The sequence below is a fragment of the Tachysurus vachellii genome, chromosome 19, assembly GCF_030014155.1.
Source record: "Tachysurus vachellii isolate PV-2020 chromosome 19, HZAU_Pvac_v1, whole genome shotgun sequence".
Classification (NCBI taxonomy): Eukaryota; Metazoa; Chordata; class Actinopteri; order Siluriformes; family Bagridae; genus Tachysurus; species Tachysurus vachellii.
The window spans coordinates 10,147,403-10,167,383 of record NC_083478.1 but is presented as its reverse complement, the minus strand read 5'-3'; the positions used below and the strand labels follow the sequence as shown (position 1 = coordinate 10,167,383).

The window sequence follows — 19,981 nt, the reverse complement described above, 5'->3', positions numbered from 1 at the left end:
TAAAGTATTATTATAAAAAAAAAAAAAAAAAAAAAAACTGCTCTGTCACGTGACTAGTAACTAGGCGCTGCTCAGTGTCGGTGCTGTAGAGTCACAGCAGGCTTGGACCAGCATGCTATCTTTCTCCTGCTGTACACACGTCTCGTTTGACTTCATTTAAACCTGAATAGGCAGCAGTGCTCACAGGTAAAGCTGTGTTTGTTTCAGCGCTAGATTACGACGATAGTGTGTTTTCTTTTAACTCGGTTCATTTAACTCGGTACATTTAACTCGGTTACTGTGCAGAAGGTTAGACTCTTTCAATGGTAGCTAAATATTGCTACTAGTATTAGCTTTAACGCGCCACGGATATCACACAGCTAGTTATGTGTGATAGCAGACTTTTGTACACGTTAAACATTTGTGATACTGGTATGGCGTAAGGCTCATTCAAATTAACTAAATATGAACCTACTTGCTATGTCTGCTTATCAAATCATCTCTTGCTATTAGCTACATAACGTTATAAGCTCTATGCTAACGTTCATTTGTTTCAATTTTTGATCGTTTTTTATCTTACAATCTTCCTGTCTCTGTTTATAAAGACAGCTTATATAGCTTGAGATTGTGTAATATCTTGCAGATCTGTACTTTCTCTGTAAGCCTGGCCTGTCTACAAAGTCTTATCAAATGGATAATGGAGACTGGGGGCACAGGGTGAGTTCAAACCGTAGACCTCCTTTATCCATCATTTAAGAGGGACCACCTTAGTACCCACTTTAACCATTACATTCTTTGAGTGGTAAATCATTCACAGTACAACAGTGATGCTGTTTGTGTATTGGGGTGGCGGCAGTACGAGTGTATTAGTGAATATGTGTGTTGCATTTAATACACTTATACCAGTGCCACACATACAATATTATGTAGATAGAATGTCAGTGCCACAGCTGTACTGAGAATGGACCACCACCCAAATAATATAATATCTGGTCAGTGTGAAACTATGGTGATAATATGAGGACAGATTTGGTAATATGGGGTGATAAGTAGGTCATAAAATAAAATAACGTAGCAACAGATAGAAAATGGTCATAAATTATGTTTCCGTAGTGCATGTATATGTAAATGTGCCTTATGAAAGAGCAAATAATTGTAACTACAAAGTAGGATTTTAATAAATATGCACTCATTGTCCATTTTTTAATTATCTAGTCAACCAATCATGTGCAAAAATTAATATACAAATCAGAATGAGGAAAAAGTGTGATCTCTCTGAAACTGATCGTGCAATGGTTGCTTATTTCATATACTGCTGATCTCCTGTGATGGTCACATACAGCAGTTCATAGATTTTACACACAATGGTGCAAAAAAAAATTGATTGATTAACAGCTACTGCTGATATGTGATTGGCTGATTATATAACTGCATGAATGTACAGGCATCTGTAAAAGTGGCATCTACATCTGTTCCCAATAAAGTGTATAATTTGACAAATCACTCTAGAGAATATTTGCCTTTAATTTTCCTGCCATCCTTTTTTTTTTATTTCCTTAGATGACTCACCCAGTCACATTAAATGTTGGAGGTCACCTCTACACCACCTCAATTTCCACACTCCAGCGGTACCCTGACTCAATGCTGGGTGCCATGTTCCGTGGGGACTTACCCACCACACGAGATGCTCAAGGAAACTACTTCATTGACAGGGATGGCACTCTGTTCCGCTACATACTGAACTTTCTGCGCACATCTGAACTGACTCTGCCATGCGACTTCATGGAGATGGATCTCCTGCGTAAAGAAGCTGATTTTTATCAGATCGAGCCTTTAATCCAATGCCTCAATGACCCAAAGCCACTGTACCCTCTAGATAAGTTCGAACAGGTGGTAGAGCTGTCCAGTACCCGCAAACTCTCTAAGTACTCAAACCCAGTAGCTGTTATTATTACCCAGCTGACCATCACCACTAAAGTACATGCACTGCTAGAGGGAATCTCCAATAATTTTACAAAGTGGAACAAACACATGATGGACACAAGAGACTGTCAAGTGTCCTTCACCTTCGGACCCTGTGACTATCATCAGGAGGTATCTCTCAGGGTTCACCTCATGGACTACATCACCAAACAGGGCTTCACAATCCGAAACACTCGGGTCCACCACATGAGTGAGCGTGCCAATGAGAACACAGTGGAGCACCACTGGACTTTCTGCAGGCTTGCTTACAAAGTAGAAGACTGACGAAACACCAAACTGTGCAAAACTGCTGATGCCAATGCTATAAGTTAATTACGATACATCTATTTCATTGTTTGTTGTGTGACCAAACTCAGTAACTAGAGAAAAGGGGAAAATACTATTGATAAGTTATCAACTAAATTTAGTGTTTTATTCATTCTGATTTTTATTTCTTAAATAAGTTCTTCCATGTATTGAAAAAAGGTTAAAAAAGTTTAATCCACATGCTGTAGCCCACTATAGGATCCTCAGATATGCAGACTGCTTTTTATCAATCATGTAGCGAAATAATTATTCATATATTCAATCTAGATAAAAATTCTACAAAGGAATTGCACTATGTGCAACATCACAATCCTGAATGCATGCATGTTACAACATGTACGTAATATATTAAATTGTTGTCAAATTAGACTTCTCTTTCATTTTTTTTCCTGTCCTTTAACTCTTACCATCTTTTCTTATTGGCACTTGACCATATAACATTAAAGGTTATATTTAACAAACCTCAAATGTTAGAGGTTTGTTAGACCTAACCTTGAAATTTATATGTATGTGCATTTTGTTGTGATACAATTATTGACTGTAGCCTATCAGTTATCATAACCATAATGTCTTTTAGCAGCTATTATTTGGGTAGTGAATACATCCTGGTGATGCAGTGTTGCTAAGATTTTTAAAAATCTCTATCTCACTGCAAATACACTGTCATTTAGCAGACACCCTTATCCAAATTATAATGAGCAATTGAAGGTTAAGGGCCTTGCTCAAGGGCCCAGTAGTAGCAGCTTGGTGGACCTAGGATTCAAACTCATGACCTTCTGATCAGTAGTCTAACGCCTTAAACACTAAGCTACCACATCCCTACAAATAAATTCCCGATGTAGAAATAAGAGTGTGTCCTATAATTGATTGAAGTCCTATCCAGGGTGTATTCCTGCTTTGCTTCCAGCATTCGCAGCGTAGGATCTAGAGAAGCACCACAACCCTTACCAAAATAAAGTGGTTTCTCAACATGAGTTAATAACAAAAATGATCTAAATGTACACCTACAAATTGTACTTTTGATTGTTGGACCAAGAGAGTCTGATAAATTATACAGAACAGGCTGCAGTCAGTAACCTCATTAAAAAATGCCCAAGGCAGGTGTACCTAATAATGTGGCCACTATTTGTTCATACTCGGGGGTTTTCCGTTAAAACACTACTGACTAAATGCAAGAACTGTATGCAGACGAAAAGTGTGATTCTACCCTCTGTGCAATTTCCACTTGGTACAATCCTTTTTAATAACCTATGACCACGAGCAGTGACGTCAACACCGCCATGTTGCCCTGTCATGTCAGCTTACAGCAACATGCGTGAAGGTAAAGAGAGAAGGGAAGGACGAGAATATGTCACATCGTGAATAAATAGCTAATTAAGATACATTAATAAATAAAGAGCGCTACGCTTTTTGAGGCATTTTCAACTGTCTTTTTCGCCGATACCAGGAGCAGGCGACATGTTTAGAAAGAGCAGAAACATTCAGTATATTCTAAGTATTGTTCCAGGGAAACGACGCTTCGGAGTTTACCGATTTTTGCCCATCTTCTTCTGCATCGGCGGTGTCATGGAGTGGGTCATGATAAACGTACGAATAGGACGAGAGACATTTTGTAAGTTCTTGTTTTACAGTTGTATTAAATCCTGTCTGTGTGCGCACTTAACCTATATGAACCTCAGCATCTCCATGGTAAAAGAACCGAGCAAGGATTTTATTGGGGGACAAAAAGCACATTACTCTGATCAGTTGTTTCAAAAGCTTCATGTATTTAATATCCAGTCCAATTTGCTCAATATTTGGTCTTAAAATCAGACATCCCAAGTGTCCCGGAAGTTCCGGAAGTCTCAGGCATATTGATAGCGGCTCCCTGATGCCCGCAAATTAGTAAAAATCTCCCGGAATCTAGAGCGAGCGAGCAAGAGCGCGCATGCGCGACAGAGACTGCGCTCCAAACCTTGTAGCGCGCGCGCGCGCACGGCAGAGAGGGAGGGGGAGCGAGAGACCTTGCGTGTGTGTGCTAGTGCGCGTGTGTGTGCGTTATTAAGCGCATGTAAGACAGAGAGCATCCTGATTGGCCTGTTTCGGTAAGTCAACCAATCAATGGTCAGTGTGGGCGCGCTTTTATCTCTATTATTTCTTTTATCTTTGATTTTTAAAAACCAAAGTATTGGTTTTTAAAAATGTGTTGTTTTCGGAATACCTCCCGGAAAATACTTTTTGCAGGTTGGGATGTCTGTAAAATCATCTTAGTTTTCCCCAGTATTGGTAACCAGGACTGATAAAATGTTTCTTGTTTTTTTTTTTTCAGATGATGTCTACAGGAGAAAGCGCTCTGAGAGGGAATACCAACAGAAAATTGAGGATGGGATAATAGTACTTCCTGAATCAGAACCAAAATAAACATTTTAAACAAGTTTATTACTTACATTCTTCCACTTGTAAACTTTGAGTAAACTTCAAATGAACAATCACTACTTACCTTATAGCCTACTGCATGCAACACTGCTACAATGGTGTGTCTATACATGCTCATTTAAACATTTAAATTGTATTGGTTTATTAAATATGATACACAAAGCGATTTGCAGGTGGAAGCAAATCACAAATTTGAGAACATAATGTGAAAGTTAGATAGTTGAGGTGCCAAAGACTGTTCAATCTTTTATTTATTCTTTTCCCGCAATACTTTTGCAACATTAAATAAGTAAAGTCACATAAACCAAAAAAAACCCCACAAAGTTTGACTTTGAGGCTGAACTGCCAACCTAACTGGTGACATCCTTCTAGGACTGTCAGCAGAGTTAACCATTAAAAAAAAGTGTTTAGTGTCCCTGTAACTTGTCCATGACTGACGTCTCTGTTTATCACTTGGGAATCTACAAACAGATTCAAATTATGATTATTTTATTTAATGCCATGTCAGCAATCAAAAGCTATTTTCATGGCAAAAATTCAATTACAAAAACACAAATATCATATAAATACAATAAAAACAAAGCAAATATAAACAGCAAGTCATATTATACATTTTTTAAATTAACATAAGATAAAAAAAAATCCAAACCCTTTTTAGGCATAATGTCATTAAATATGTCTTTAAGTGAAGTGACTTGATAAAAGAACATTCTGCTTGTGTTAAGTCCAGGACAATCTAATAAAATATGTTTGACAGATAAGGGAATCTTACAGAACATACATAAAGTTGGGACTTCACCTTTAAGCAAAAAAAGCATGGGTCAATTTTTAATTTCCTTATTAAGAGCTTCGGAATCTACAAACATTGTCGGTTTTCCTAACTGTCAAAAATTAATGGGTAACTAGCATAGATTAGCTGCGGTCGTTAACCAATAACTGAAACAAACCAACGTAACCAGAAATATAATGTTGTAACATTCAATATCAAAATACATTCTCACCTGTGAAAAGTAATCCCTTGCTGTCTGGTTTTTATATTTCTTTCGTTTGAACATCCAAACGCAGCACAGAAGTCCGGCATCGTCCATGCATTTGAAGTACAAGAGCACTGTACAAAGATGGTGGCGGTTTTGACGCATTTTTAGGACCCCAAGGCGACATCTATGTATAGATATCCATGGACTCTTTATGTAAAATGTGCATCTTTCCCCAAATGAGGATAACAGCCCTAGAAAAGCCCTTTCAACAAGTATTTATTAACAATTCAAAGATCCGATTATTAGAGCATCTCAATTGTAATCATCATTTTTACAATGTCACATTTTTACAAATTCATGAAATAAACATTTTGTCTTTACAGGAATTGTGTATTTCAATGCACTTTTTTACAGGGTTTTTTTTTTTTTTTTTACAGTTTGTTTTTTTAAAGAAAAATATTTGTTACAAAAAATATCTGGTGAAGAAACAGAGCTCCCATAGTGGTAATAAAAGATCTTGAGTTCATCAGGACATTACTATTATATCAAGGACTCTTTAAATGATGTGAACATTGAAACCTAGGGAAAAAAAAGAATTTCATGCACCACATGCTATTAAAACATGACATATTAAAATATTGTTAGATACAGTATATATACGATGGATGGTCTACTATTTTGTTATACTACTCAGTATGAGGTGTTAGAATGATACATGTAGTGTGTGTTGTTGCCCTTGAAAAACGTTTCATCCGTCAGGATGGTTATGCTGTTATTCTGCATGAAGAAACAAAATACCATTGTTTTCTTTTTGGACAAAAGCTTGGTTGTCTGATTCTTTATATTTTATCAACCCATGGACATGTTAGAAAAATACAATTCAGTGATAAATGACCATAAAGTCTGACCATTTTTAAGTTTTTGTGTAATCTAATTTCAGTTTCATCCAGTATCATGAGCAAATTTATTATGGTATATTCTATCTTTAATAGAGTAGCAAATGCTTTTCACAGCACCACTACTATGTGGTCTTAACATTTTTTCAGGTTATAAATTGTACTATAAGTAATAAGTACTTTACACTTCAAGGAATAAAAAAAATACAGTGTGCTGTGTCAATTTGACCAAGGATATTTCTAAGGCTCATTTAGATTTTTTAATTATTATTTTAAGTTTTTTTTTTATTAACTTGGGATTGCTTATTAGGTATTTACACCCTAGAATATTGAAACTACTGAATAATATTCATGACCAGAAAACAGATGAAAACACTATTATAACTATTACAAAGATTATACTACTGCCAAGGGTTGACTAGGCATGATTATATATGTTTAAGTAATGAATAATGAAAAGACATGGAGATGCACAACATGCAGGCTCTCTGGAAGTGGTGGAATGGCCTCCAATTCATTGTCACAAAGGTACAGGTATGCCATATTTTTGAGTTTCTGGAATTAAAAATACCTATTTTACAAATTAAAACAACATCAAATAGATGATCTTGTCATGTGAAATACTGGCACACGAATGATGATCCCTTAGACTGCCAGAACATTCATTATCAAATTTCACTTCAATTAAGGGTGTTAAAGTGGTAGCTTGCTGGATATGGGATACGAATATCAGTATCAAATTTCACTTGTGATAAATTACTGGAATGACCGTTAAAAAGGTGACAGAGTGGGAACTGGTAAGAGTGAAGTTGACAAAAGTATATTAAGGAGTGGAATGTAGCCCAATTTGTAACATACCAACTAGTCATGCTTAACCCCAATTCACTATTAATAATGTTAAAATGATTGAGCAACTGCAGAGATTTGTGTCACATCCCCTGAATAAGATATTTGACTACTGCATTTGCTACAAAAAACACCAGCACTTTAATTCATAAGTAGTTTTATATATTGTTAACAAAAAATGGTAGCATTCACATTAGAATAACGTGAAAAATTCTTCATCATATTGAAGAACTCTGAAGAATTGATTGTTCAGGGCATAGATTTCCCTTACAGCTGAGTTCTTGAATGTTTGCAGTGTTGTAAGATATGGCAGGTGATCAGGACGCATAAAGAACACAACTGGATCCATTTTCACCAATGCGATACGACACTTCATTCGGGTCCACCCACAGTGTTAGCTCACATGGAAGCAGGGAAAAGATTTCCTCCTGTGTAATGCCAACGGCCCAGGCAGCTTTGCCTATCAAAGGGTCCATTTTGTGGTTGATGCGCAAGCATCTGTAGCCTGACCCTCTGCAAGGATCTTGGGGAAACCAGTGTTGCTCGTAGTACTCTGAAAGAAAAAAAGGTAAAGGAAGATAAGAAAGGATCCTCAATACTATTTTCTATTTTCTGTCACGCCGCCTTCACCACCCACAAGCAACCTACAAGCACTACTCACTCTACAACCACCCAGGTCTAGAATCAGGCACTAGACAAAGTGAATTATGGCTGTAGTATTAATACATTTTTTAAAAACTTATAGTTTTTTTTTTTAGTTATTTTTTTAGTTTAGTTTTTTTAGTTTTTTAAGTTATACGAAGATGTACTTGTATATGCAAGGCCTACAGCAGATTCAAAATTCTCGCTTTGTTCTGTTTTCGTTTAAATTTGTTTCCCTTTCAGGGCAGACACAATGTAGAACTTTAGAAAGCCCAGTAACTAATAACTATATAATAACTAATTTTATAGTATAAAAAAATAACTCAATGTATTTATCTAGTCAATACGTGTCTGATAAAACTATCTGTAGAAATGTGAATGACTAGAAGGAAAAAAAAAAACAGGCTGTAATGAATATTGAAACTCCTCGTACCAAGTAGCGTCTTCTGCAGGGAAAAGTTTAAGTGATGAAGTTGATCTTCAGTAAGAAGGCCAGTCATCCTGACCAGACTGCTAACAAAATTAGCAGCTGTAGAGACTTCTGTTCTCATGTTTGCCGAACAGCAACACCTGTAAAAAGACCGATGGATTAGAATGGCGATGTATTAGAGCCACAGTCGGGAAAAACGTCTGTTACTGTTCAGGATGAAAGAGTTACCTGATTAAATATATAATATACAAAACAAAGAAGGATTTGAAGCGATTTATATTTAAAAATACTCTGTGAGTACAGTGTAATTATCAGCTCTGACGTTGAAGCAAGTGCGGACAAATTTCCTGCTCTTTCTAACTTAAACTCTCTGGTTGTCGCAAAGGTTCCATCTGAATACGCGGAAACGTCATCAGTCATTCAAGTGACGTCACACAGTGTTTTCATTTCAATTTAAATGAAAACATTTAACACTAATTAACTATGAACCGAGTAAAAGTACAAACCCACATACATAAACAAAAATCACACATGACTGCTATAACGTGAATGATCACATCCCCTGTTCTTTATTACAGACTGGAAGAAAATTCAGAATAGATGTTAAATGCTGTACAATTTAATTTTCGTTTCGGACAGTGTATTATTAACAAACGACAAAACACTTGTTCCTATTTCATTAGCCTATTGCCCATTTCTGATCTAAATATTAATATAGTTTATTAGGGAAGCATGTTGTCTGCCATGATGTATTAACTACTTATTCTGCATGGAGAAACAAAATACCATTATTTTCTTTTTAGGCAAAAGCTTGGTTGTCTGATTCTTTATATTTTTTCAACCCATGGACATGATAGAAAAATACAATTCAGTGAATAACCATAAAGTCTGGCACTATTTTTTAATTTTTTTTCTTTTTATTAATTAATCATCATTAATTATCAATAAATCATTTGCATCCCATGTGTAATCTAATTTCAGTTTCATCCAGTATCATGAGCAAATTTATTATGGTATGTTCCATCTTTAATAGAGTAGCAAATGCTTTTCACAGCACCCCTACTATGTAGTCTTAACATTTTTTTCAGGTTATAAATTGCAGTATAAAATTTAGTATTAAATTATATTATGAGAATGGTGAATAATTGTGCAAGGGACTGTACATCATCTGTCAAGTTCTTTACGCTTCAAGGAATAAAAAATAACAGTGTGCTGTGTCAATTTGATCAAGGATATTTTTAAGGCTCATTTAGATTTTTATTTTTTTTTTTGCCACTGTCACCTTGGGATTGCTTATTAGGTATTTACACCATAGATTCTTTTGAAACTACTGAATAATATTCATGACAAGAAAACAGATATATTATAAATATTAAATATTAGAAATAATGCAAAGATTATATTACTGCCAAGTTACTGACTAAGCATGATTATGTATGTTTAAGTAATGAATAATGAAAGGACATGAAGATGCACAACATGCAGGCTCTCTGGAGGTGGTGGAATGCCCTCCAATTCGTTGTCACAAATTAGGTAAAGGTATGGCATCTTTTTGAGTTTCTGGAATTAAAAAATACTTATGTTACAAATTAAAACAACATCAAATAGATGATCTTGTCATGTGAAATACTGGCACACGTTATGATGCATTCAATACCTTTAAAATTGTTGATCTGATGCCATTTTGGGTCTATTGCGATTTTAATTTAGTTACTTGGTTCCCAGCCAGTGATAGTTCCTCCAGTTGGTCCAGTTTAAAGAACTCTCTGTCCCCTATTTCCGAAATTAGATTGCTGGTCAGAACAATTTTTTAAATGTGCCTATAAGTCAAGTCAAGTCAAGTCAAGTCAAGAAGCTTTTATTGTCATTTCAACCATATACAGTATAGCTGTTGCAGTACATAGCGAAATGAGACAACGTTTATCCAGGATCATGGTGCTACATAAAACAAAGACAGGGCTATAAGGACTTAGTAAGTAGTCTTAGCCACATAAAGTGCAACTGTGCAACCTGGTGCAAACAGTGCAGGACAAGACAAACAAGACAGACAAGACAGGACAAAAGACAGTGCAGGACGAAAGACAGTGCAGACAAAAAGTTACAAGACAATACAAAAAGGACAAAAAATACAATACACAAAAGACAATAAATACAATACACAAAAGACAATAAACAGAAACAGCGCCGACCAGTGTAAATACTGTATGTGAATACCGAATGTTCAAACAATATTTCGTGCGGTAACATTAGAATGAACAGAGTTTCTTAGCAGCAGGTCCTTGAGATAATATATAGAATTGTGCAAAAACACCAAATGACTGAAATATTGTACAGTATGTGCAAAATGGCTGAAATGTTGTACAATATGTGCAAAACGGCTGAAATGTTGGACAGTTTGTGCAAAAGAACAAAAAAGTGTGCAAAACAGCATGGAAACAGTTTGATGTGTCAGTGTGTGTGTTTTGTGTGGGTCTGTGCAGTCCATACAGATGATGTGCGTGCATATGTTGTGCTCAGTACAGTTCAGTTCAGTTATTGAGAAGTCTGATGGCTTGTGGGAAGAAACTGTTACACAGTCTGGTCGTGAGGGCCCGAAAGCTTCGGTACCTTTTTCCAGACGGCAGTAGGGTGAAGAGTGTGTGTGAGGGGTGTGTTGGGTCATCCACAATGCTGTTGGCTTTGCGGATGCAGCGTGTGGTGTAAGTGTCCATGATAGAGGGAAGAGAGACCCCAAGGATCTTCTCAGCTGTCCTCACTATCCGCTGCAGGGTTTGCGATCCGAGATCGTACAGTTCCCAAACCAGACAGTGATGCAGCTGCTCAGAATGCTCTCAATGTTCCCTCTGTAGAACATGGCCAGGATGGGGGGAGGGATAGGTGCCTTTCTCAGCCTTCGTAGGAAGTAGAGAAGTATCATATCTTAAAATATGCTTTTTTCCAAAGTTCTGTCAGAGTGGTGCAGTGACTAATTGCAGCACATAAGAAGTGAATGAAATATCTGACTTTATGCTTTGGGAAGCATGCTTTAATAGGTCAAAACTCTTTCCTTTGCAAGAGCTGTGTGCTGACTTCAGATGTTGCCTTTCAGAAATTATCATTCATTATTCTGACTACACTAATTCAGGGCCAGATAATACACATTGCATTCACTTTAGCCACTCTCTCTATAATTTTCCTTACAAGCAGCAAAATCCTTGTTGGTGATTTTGGAGATTTTATTGATGCATACATAAAGGTATGTGGTTTCCTTTGGCAGAGCCGGCACTGATTTTCAATTCTGGGCTGACCTCTTCACAATACACAGATCCAGAGAAGCATACTTGTACACTCAGCAAGAAAGTGGGAAGATCTAGGAGGAAATCATTGACATCATCTTACTGTAAATACTATTCTAACTTGAATATTTTCATTGATGTAAGTTTTTATATATACATTTAACAATCACCTGCTTCTTTTTCTCTACCGCTGAACCTTCATCACCTGCATTATCCACTGTTTCATAGTCTGGTGCTGCAATGACCTTTTCCTTGAACGAGGGCCAACCAAAAATTTAAGAGTAAAGAAAGAAGTTAAGAAGAAGGAAAAATAAAGATTGGTTTATATATAATGTACTATGCTCTTTAATGCTTCTTAAATGTGTCCTTTCCAGTTTCCAGTTCAGTTCCAGTTTGTTGAAGTGCGTGTGCAACAGAATGTTTGTCCCAGCATGGACGTGGGTTGCACTGCTGTCTTCTGCATAACATTTCTTAGATATTTCATACAGTATCTGGTATGATGCACTTTTATTTCAGAATTTTCTTGTGTATAAATTGAGGAAAATGGTTCAATGATATAAAGTACTGCATTAAAATATATTTTCTTCTAAAGGTAAAATCTGCAAGTAAATTCTTACAAACATGCTAGCACATAGTCAACATGCACTGTTAAAAAAAATCCTGTCCTGGATTCAGTTAGACTTTATTGGGCTTCTTACCTTTTTTTCTTTACCTCCATGAAAATGCTATCTTCTTACTGCCACTCCTCTAAATCCCCTTTCAGAAAACCATTCTCTTGAAGATCCATTGGATCATTTTGTGCTGCTGCACATAACATCCATGGTAGAAGCAGAAAGGAGAATAATAACATCTGTAGGTCCATTTTCTACAATTCAGAAGTGGTATTGAGCAAGACCATAAGTGTTTAGATCTGTGTCTTCACCGAGAGCCTTTAAAGTAATTTTGTGGGGGCCCTGCCTATGAACTACTGTGACAGCCTTTAACTCACTGTGTGCTGTTGGATGCCCTTGCAGTACCTGCATCATACGAACTGTGAACCCTTGGACAGATGCAAAATTTATTAAAGGGAAGCCTGGCAGACTCAGCTTGCATCTCAATACACCTATCAGTCAACACCCCACAGAAGGTTAAGCAGCTACATAGTTAAAAATAAAAAAAGATAAATAAGCAATTCTTAATCTAGATGCAACACATAATTTAGAATAACCCTCACAGCAGTGAAACCTTTCATTTCACTGATAGATATGATACATATACTAGTTGCAAAAATACATCAGATTTTGCAAAGTATGACTTCTATATGTCATTTGCTCTGACAGCCAATAGGAATAAAGCTGTCAGTAAACTAACTGAATTACCATAAACTGGTCTTAAATCCGGGGGCTTAGTGGTTAGCACGTTTGCCTCACACCGCCAGGGTCGGGGTTCGATTCCCGCCTCCACCTTGTGTGTGTGGAGTTTGCATGTTCTCCCCGTGCCTCGGGGGATTCCTCCGGGTACTCTGGTTTCCTCCCGCGGTCCAAAGACATGCATGGTAGGTTGATTGGCATCTCTGGAAAATTGTCCGTAGAGTGTGATTGCGTGAGTGAATGAGTGTGTGTGTGCCCTGCGATGGGTTGGCACACCGTCCAGGGTGTATCCTGCCTTGATGCCCGATGACGCCTGAGATAGGCACAGGCTCCCCGTGACCCGAGGTAGTTCGGATAAGCGGTAGAAAATGAGATGAGTGAGTGGTCTTAAATCCATATGTTGTATTTCATAGAGGAGGCTCTGACAACATGTCAAGTTCTTTTTCTGATTTGTGTGCAACTGCAAACTGTTCAAAACCTCCATCTGGGGCAAATATTTAATTCTCCCACAGATGCTACAGACTGTGTGTTGAGTCACAAAAGAAGAAAATCAACAGCACTTATTAATGACCATCATATATCAGTAACCTTTAACAGATTAACCTTTTACGAATGGACATTGAAATATATTGAATGATATTCTGGAAAAATCAGTATAAGAAGCTCATGTGTCTTGCTGTATTATACATATGAATTATGTACACTGTAAATTTTGCATTGTCTAAAGTGATCTAGCTTTTGTGATATGAGATACAGCAGAAACTATATCAGTGAAGTGAAGCATTGTCATACCATTATTTTTTTTATCCTGTTTGACTTGTATCAGCACACTATAAATGCCTTAATATGAGCTGTAGGTCCCTAATTTGAGTACATACAGACTTTTAGATGAGGCCCTTTTCCAAAGTGACTTACACTTTACAAAAATGAGAAATTAAGGGTTAAAGTAGTAGCTTTCTGGACTTGGGATACAAACTCACAACCTTCCAATTGGTAAACTAACACCTCAAACACTAAGCTGATGCATTCATGCATTCATGCCAGTGTGCTGATGCATTCATTATCAAATTTCAATTGAGTCTAGATAATAAATTCTTGTGTCAAATTAGACGTCTCTTTCATTCTTTTCCTGTCCTTAACTTTTGCTGTCTTTCCTTATTAGCACTTGACCATATAACAGAAAGGTTATGTCTAACAAACCTCTAATGTGCGTTTTGTACACTTTTTGCACATTTAACCTATAAACCTCAGCAAACTAGGAAGAATTTTGTTGGGTCCTGTTTGCTTCCAGCATTCCCAGCATAGGATCTAAAGATGCACCACAACCCTTACCAGAATAAAGTGGTTTCTCAAAATGAGTTAATAATAGAAAGGATTTTGTTGTGGGACAAAAAGCACATTACTCTTATCAGTTGATTAAAAAGCTTTATGTATTTAAAATCTAGTCAAATTTGCTCCACATTTGGTCTGAACCCTAAAATGGTAAATGTATTATATTTGATACATGAGATTCTGAGACCTCTGGAACACCTGCATTATCATTACATTCCTCAAAAACCTGTTGTATACAATCTGAGACTTGTCTTCTGCCCCCTAGTGGACGTCACTAAGCCCTGCAGTCAAAAGCAGGCTTTAGGATGTCTTTTCCAATACGGCTGCCTTCATGGACTGACTTTATGTTTTTTGAAGGGACATCTTTGCTCATTTTGAAAACGTTACGGTAAAAATAGCATATATTTATAGCTGGGTTATATATATTGAAGCAACTAATATTAAATTGATATTTGTACAGAATGTTATTTTAAAATAATGTTGAATATATGTGTATGAAATATGATACAGCAGGTGTATTGCATTTCATAATTCAACCATAATTAACTATGAACCGAGTAAAAGTACAAACCCACATACATAAACAAAAATCACACATGAGTGCTATAACGTGAATGATCACATCCCCTGTTCTTTATTACAGACTGGAAGAAAATTCAGAATAGATGTTAAATGCTGTACAATTTAATTTTCGTTTCGGACAGTGTATTATTAACAAATGACAAAACACTTGTTCCTATTTCATTAGCCTATTGCCCATTTCTGATCTAAATATTAATATAGTTTATTAGGGAAGCATGTTGTCTGCCATGATGTATTAACTACTTATTCTGCATGGAGAAACAAAATACCATTATTTTCTTTTTAGGCAAAAGCTTGGTTGTCTGATTCTTTATATTTTTTCAACCCATGGACATAATAGAAAAATACAATTCAGTGAATAACCATAAAGTCTGGCACTATTTTCTTCTTTTTCTTTCTGTTTATTAATTAATAATATAAATCATTTGCATCCCATGTGTAATCTAATTTCAGTTTCATCCAGTATCATGAGCAAATTTATTATGGTATGTTCCATCTTTAATAGAGTAGCAAATGCTTTTCACAGCACCCCTACTATGTAGTCTTAACATTTTTTTCAGGTTATAAATTGCAGTATAAAATTTAGTATTAAATTATATTATGAGAATGGTGAATAATTGTGCAAGGGACTGTACATTATCTGTCAAGTTCTTTACGCTTCAAGGAATAAAAAAATAACAGTGTGCTGTATCAATTTGATCAAGGATATTTTTAAGGCTCATTTAGATTTTTTTTTTTTTTTTTTTTTTTTGCCACTGTCACCTTGGGATTGCTTATTGGGTATTTACACCATAGATTCTTTTGAAACTACTGAATAATATTCATGACGAGAAAACAGATATATTATGAATATTAAATATTATAAATATTACAAAGATTATATTACTGCCAAGTTACTGCCAACTGCTGATTAGGCATGATTATGTATGTTTAAGTAATGAATAATGAATTCAGGGCCTTCATCACCTGCATTACCCACTGTTTCATAGTCTGGGGCTGCAATGACCTTTTCCTTGGATGAGGGCCAACCAAATATTTAAGAGTAAAGAAAGAAGTTAAGAAGAAGGAAAAATAAAGATTGGTTTATATATAATGTACTATGCTCTTTAATGCTTCGTAAATGTGTCCTTTTCAGTTTCCAGGTCAGTTCCAGTTTGTTGAATTGGTTGTGCATCAGAATGTTTGTCCCAACATGAACATGGGTTGCACTGCTGTCTCCTGCATACCATTGCTTAGATATTTGAAAAAGTTATGGTAAAAATAACATATATTTATTGAATTGAAACCTTTACAGTTTGAAAGTTTGTGAACTCTTTAGAAAATTCTATATTTTTGCATAAATATCACCCAAAACATCATCAGATTTTCACACTCCTAATTCCTAAAAGTAAACAGAGTGAATGCAATCAATCAAATATTGTTATCCTTTATTTAAAAAAGTACATAAAAAATTAAATAAAAAATTATATCTTATTAAGAAATAAAAAATACCAGTGTGCTGTATCAATTTGTTCATGGATATTGCTAAGGTTAATAAACTTGGGATTGCTTATTAGGTATTTACACCCTAGAATATTTTGAAACTACTGAATAATATTCATGACCAGAAAACAGATGTACATATATTATAAATATTAAATATTATAACTATTACAAAGATTATATTACTGCCAAGCGCTGACTAGGCATGATTATATATGTTTAAGTAATGAATAATGAAAAGACATGGAGATGCACAACATGTAGGCTCTCTGGAAGTGGTGGAATGGCCTCCAATTCATTGTCCAAAAAGGCAAAGGTATGCCATATTTTTGAGTTTCTGGAATTAAAAATAGCTATTTTACAAATTAATACAACATCAAATAGATGATCTTCTCATGTGAAATACTGGCACACGAATGATGATCCCTTAGACTGCCAGGACATTCATTATCAAATTTCACTTGCGATAAACTACTGAAATGACCTTTAAAAAGGTGACAGAGTGGGACCTGGTAAAAGTGAAGTTGACAAAAGTGTATTAAGAAGTGGAATGCAGCCCAATTTGTAATATACCAACTAGTCAAGCTTAACCCCAATTCACTATTAACAATGTTAAAATGACTGAGCAACTATACAGATTTGTGTCACATCCCCTGAATAAGATATTTGACTACTACAATTGTTACAAAAAACACCAACACGTTAATTCATGAGTAGTTTTATACATGTAAAAAAAAAATGGTAGCATACAGATGAAAATAACGTGGAAAGTTCTTCATCATATTGATTGTTCAGGGCATAGTTTTGCTTTACAGCTGACTTCTTGAATGTTTGCAGTGTTGTAAGATATGGCAGGTGATCAGGACGCATAAAGAACACAACTGGATCCATTTTCACCAATGCGATACGACACTTCATTGGGGTCCACCCACAGTGTTAGCTCACATGGAAGCAGGGAAAAGATTTTCTCCTGTGTAATGCCAACGGCCCAGGCAGCTTTGCCTATCAAAGGGTCCATTTTGTGGTTGATGCGCAAGCATCTGTAGCCTGACCCTCTGCAAGGATCTTGGGGAAACCAGTGTTGCTCGTAGTACTCTGAAAGAAAAAAAGGTAAAGCAAGATAAGAAAGGATCCTCAATACTATTTTCTATTTTCTGTCACGCCGCCTTCACCACCCACAAGCAGCCTACAAGCACTACTCACTCTACAACCACCCAGGTCTAGAATCAGGCACTAGACTAAGTGAATTATGGCTGTAGTATTAATACATTTTTTAAAAACTTATAGTTTTTTTTTTTTAGTTATTTTTTTAGTTTAGTTTTTTTAGTTTTTTTAGTTATACCAAGATGTACTTGTATATGCAAGGCCTACAGCAGATTCAAAATTCTCGCTTTGTTCTGTTTTCGTTTAAATTTGTTTCCCTTTCAGGGCAGACACAATGTAGAACTTTAGAAAGCCCAGTAACTAATAACTATATAATAACTAATTTTATAGTATAAAAAAATAACTCAATGTATTTATCTAGTCAATACGTGTCTGATAAAACTATCTGTAGAAATGTGAATGACTAGAAGGAAAAAAAAACAGGCTGTAATGAATATTGAAACTCCTCGTACCAAGTAGCGTCTTCTGCAGGGAAAAGTTTAAGTGATGAAGTTGATCTTCAGTAAGAAGGCCAGTCATCCTGACCAGACTGCTAACAAAATTAGCAGCTGTAGAGACTTCTGTTCTCATGTTTGCCGAACAGCAACACCTGTAAAAAGACCGATGGATTAGAATGGCGATGTATTTAGAGCCACAGTCGGGAAAAACGTCTGTTACTGTTCAGGATGAAAGAGTTACCTGATTAAATATATAATATACAAAACAAAGAAGGATTTGAAGCGATTTATATTTAAAAATACTCTGTGAGTACAGTGTAATTATCAGCTCTGACGTTGAAGCAAGTGCGGACAAATTTCCTGCTCTTTCTAACTTAAACTCTCTGGTTGTCGCAAAGGTTCCATCTGAATACGCGGAAACGTCATCAGTCATTCAAGTGACGTCACACAGTGTTTTCATTTCAATTTAAATTCAACATTTAACACTAATTAACTATGAACCGAGTAAAAGTACAAACCCACATACATAAACAAAAATCACACATGACTGCTATAACGTGAATGATCACATCCCCTGTTCTTTATTACAGACTGGAAGAAAATTCAGAATAGATGTTAAATGCTGTACAATTTAATTTTCCTTTCGGACAGTGTATTATTATAATAAATTCTTGTGTCAAATTAGACGTCTCTTTCATTCTTTTCCTGTCCTTAACTTTTGCTGTCTTTCCTTATTAGCACTTGACCATATAAAAGAAAGGTTATGTCTAACAAACCTCTAATGTCCAATTGTACAGAGCAAAAAGCTGCAGTTAGTAACCTGAAAAAAAAAAACAAGTAATATATCTATATAATATACCTATGTGAGGAACCTAGAAAGGATTTTGTTGGGGGACAAAAAGCAAATTACTCTTATCAGTTGATTAAAAAGCTTTATGTATTTAAAATCTAGTCAAATTTGCTCCACATTTGGTCTGAACCCTAAAATGGTAAATGTATTATATTTGATACATGAGATTCTGAGACCTCTGGAACACCTGCATTATCATTACATTCCTCAAAAACCTGTTGCATACAATCTGAGACTTGTCTTCTGCCCCCTAGTGGACGTCACTAAGCCCTGCAGTCAAAAGCAGGCTTTAGGATGTCTTTTCCAATACGGCTGTCTTCATGGACTGACTTTATGTTTTTTGAAGGGACATCTTTGCTCATTTTGAAAAAGTTACGGTAAAAATAGCATATATTTATTGCTGGGTTATATATATTGAAGCAACTAATATTAAATTGATATTTGTACAGAATGTTATTTTAAAATAATGTTGAATATATGTGTATCAAATATGATACAGCAGGTGTATTGCATTTCATAATTCAACCATAATTAACTATGAACCGAGTAAAAGTACAAACCCACATACATAAACAAAAATCACACATGAGTGCTATAACGTGAATGATCACATCCCCTGTTCTTTATTACAGACTGGAAGAAAATTCAGAATAGATGTTAAATGCTGTACAATTTAATTTTCGTTTCGGACAGTGTATTATTAACAAATGACAAAACAATTGTTCCTATTTCATTAGCCTATTGCCCATTTCTGATCTAAATATTAATATAGTTTATTAGGGAAGCATGTTGTCTGCCATGATGTATTAACTACTTATTCTGCATGGAGAAACAAAATACCATTATTTTCTTTTTAGGCAAAAGCTTGGTTGTCTGATTCTTTATATATTTTCAACCCATGGACATGATAGAAAAATACAATTCAGTGAATAACCATAAAGTCTGGCACTATTTTTTCTTTTTTTTTTCTTTTTATTAATTAATAATATAAATCATTTGCATCCCATGTGTAATCTAATTTCAGTTTCATCCAGTA

General features: G+C 35.6%; 4 protein-coding genes and 1 pseudogene across 5 annotated transcripts; 2 read left to right on the top strand and 3 right to left on the bottom strand.

Moving 5' to 3' along the window:
- The first annotated feature begins 64 nt into the window (after window positions 1–64).
- On the top strand, window positions 65–2,379 carry kctd6b (potassium channel tetramerization domain containing 6b). 2 transcript variants are annotated; one of them, XM_060893903.1, is made up of 3 exons: window positions 65–186; window positions 623–696; window positions 1,540–2,379. In XM_060893903.1, exons 2-3 carry the CDS (start codon window positions 670–672, stop codon window positions 2,224–2,226), a joined length of 714 nt encoding a protein of 237 aa, XP_060749886.1. In that variant the 5' UTR covers window positions 65–186; window positions 623–669; the 3' UTR covers window positions 2,227–2,379. The 2 variants fall into 2 exon arrangements, with proteins under 2 accessions (XP_060749886.1, XP_060749887.1); XM_060893904.1 differs by lacking the exon at window positions 623–696 and having other exon boundaries at window positions 78–186.
- A 1,156-nt stretch (window positions 2,380–3,535) lies between these two features.
- LOC132862721 (ubiquinol-cytochrome-c reductase complex assembly factor 5) lies at window positions 3,536–6,046 on the top strand. Its single transcript, XM_060894923.1, has 2 exons — window positions 3,536–3,880; window positions 4,577–6,046. Exons 1-2 carry the CDS (start codon window positions 3,727–3,729, stop codon window positions 4,666–4,668), a joined length of 246 nt encoding a protein of 81 aa, XP_060750906.1. The 5' UTR covers window positions 3,536–3,726; the 3' UTR covers window positions 4,669–6,046.
- Window positions 6,047–6,350: 304 nt separating this feature from the next.
- On the bottom strand, window positions 6,351–12,611 carry LOC132862508 (mimecan-like; annotated as a pseudogene).
- On the bottom strand, window positions 7,720–8,595 carry LOC132862127 (protein BTG1-like). Its single transcript, XM_060893999.1, has 2 exons — window positions 8,478–8,595; window positions 7,720–7,955 (listed from the first exon to the last, which is right to left on the bottom strand). The coding sequence occupies exons 1-2, from the start codon at window positions 8,593–8,595 to the stop codon at window positions 7,720–7,722; spliced, it is 354 nt and encodes a 117-aa protein (XP_060749982.1).
- Window positions 12,612–17,353: 4,742 nt separating the features above from the next.
- Window positions 17,354–18,228, bottom strand: LOC132862128 (protein BTG1-like). Its single transcript, XM_060894001.1, has 2 exons — window positions 18,111–18,228; window positions 17,354–17,589 (listed from the first exon to the last, which is right to left on the bottom strand). Exons 1-2 carry the CDS (start codon window positions 18,226–18,228, stop codon window positions 17,354–17,356), a joined length of 354 nt encoding a protein of 117 aa, XP_060749984.1.
- Window positions 18,229–19,981: the final 1,753 nt, after the last annotated feature.

Excerpts from the sequence above, each read along its gene's own strand:
- kctd6b (XM_060893903.1), top strand. The coding sequence starts at position 670 with ATGGATAATGGAGACTGGGGGCACAGG. Across the intron at positions 697-1,539 it reads ATGGAGACTGGGGGCACAGG|ATGACTCACCCAGTCACATT; the intron begins GTGAGTTCAAAC and ends TTATTTCCTTAG.
- LOC132862721 (XM_060894923.1), top strand. The coding sequence starts at position 3,727 with ATGTTTAGAAAGAGCAGAAACATTCAGTATATTCTAAGTATTGTTCCA. Across the intron at positions 3,881-4,576 it reads AATAGGACGAGAGACATTTT|ATGATGTCTACAGGAGAAAG; the intron begins GTAAGTTCTTGT and ends TTTTTTTTTCAG.
- LOC132862127 (XM_060893999.1), bottom strand. The coding sequence starts at position 8,595 with ATGAGAACAGAAGTCTCTACAGCTGCTAATTTTGTTAGCAGTCTGGTC. Across the intron at positions 7,956-8,477 it reads CCTGCAGAAGACGCTACTTG|AGTACTACGAGCAACACTGG; the intron begins GTACGAGGAGTT and ends TTTTTCTTTCAG.
- LOC132862128 (XM_060894001.1), bottom strand. The coding sequence starts at position 18,228 with ATGAGAACAGAAGTCTCTACAGCTGCTAATTTTGTTAGCAGTCTGGTC. Across the intron at positions 17,590-18,110 it reads CCTGCAGAAGACGCTACTTG|AGTACTACGAGCAACACTGG; the intron begins GTACGAGGAGTT and ends TTTTTCTTTCAG.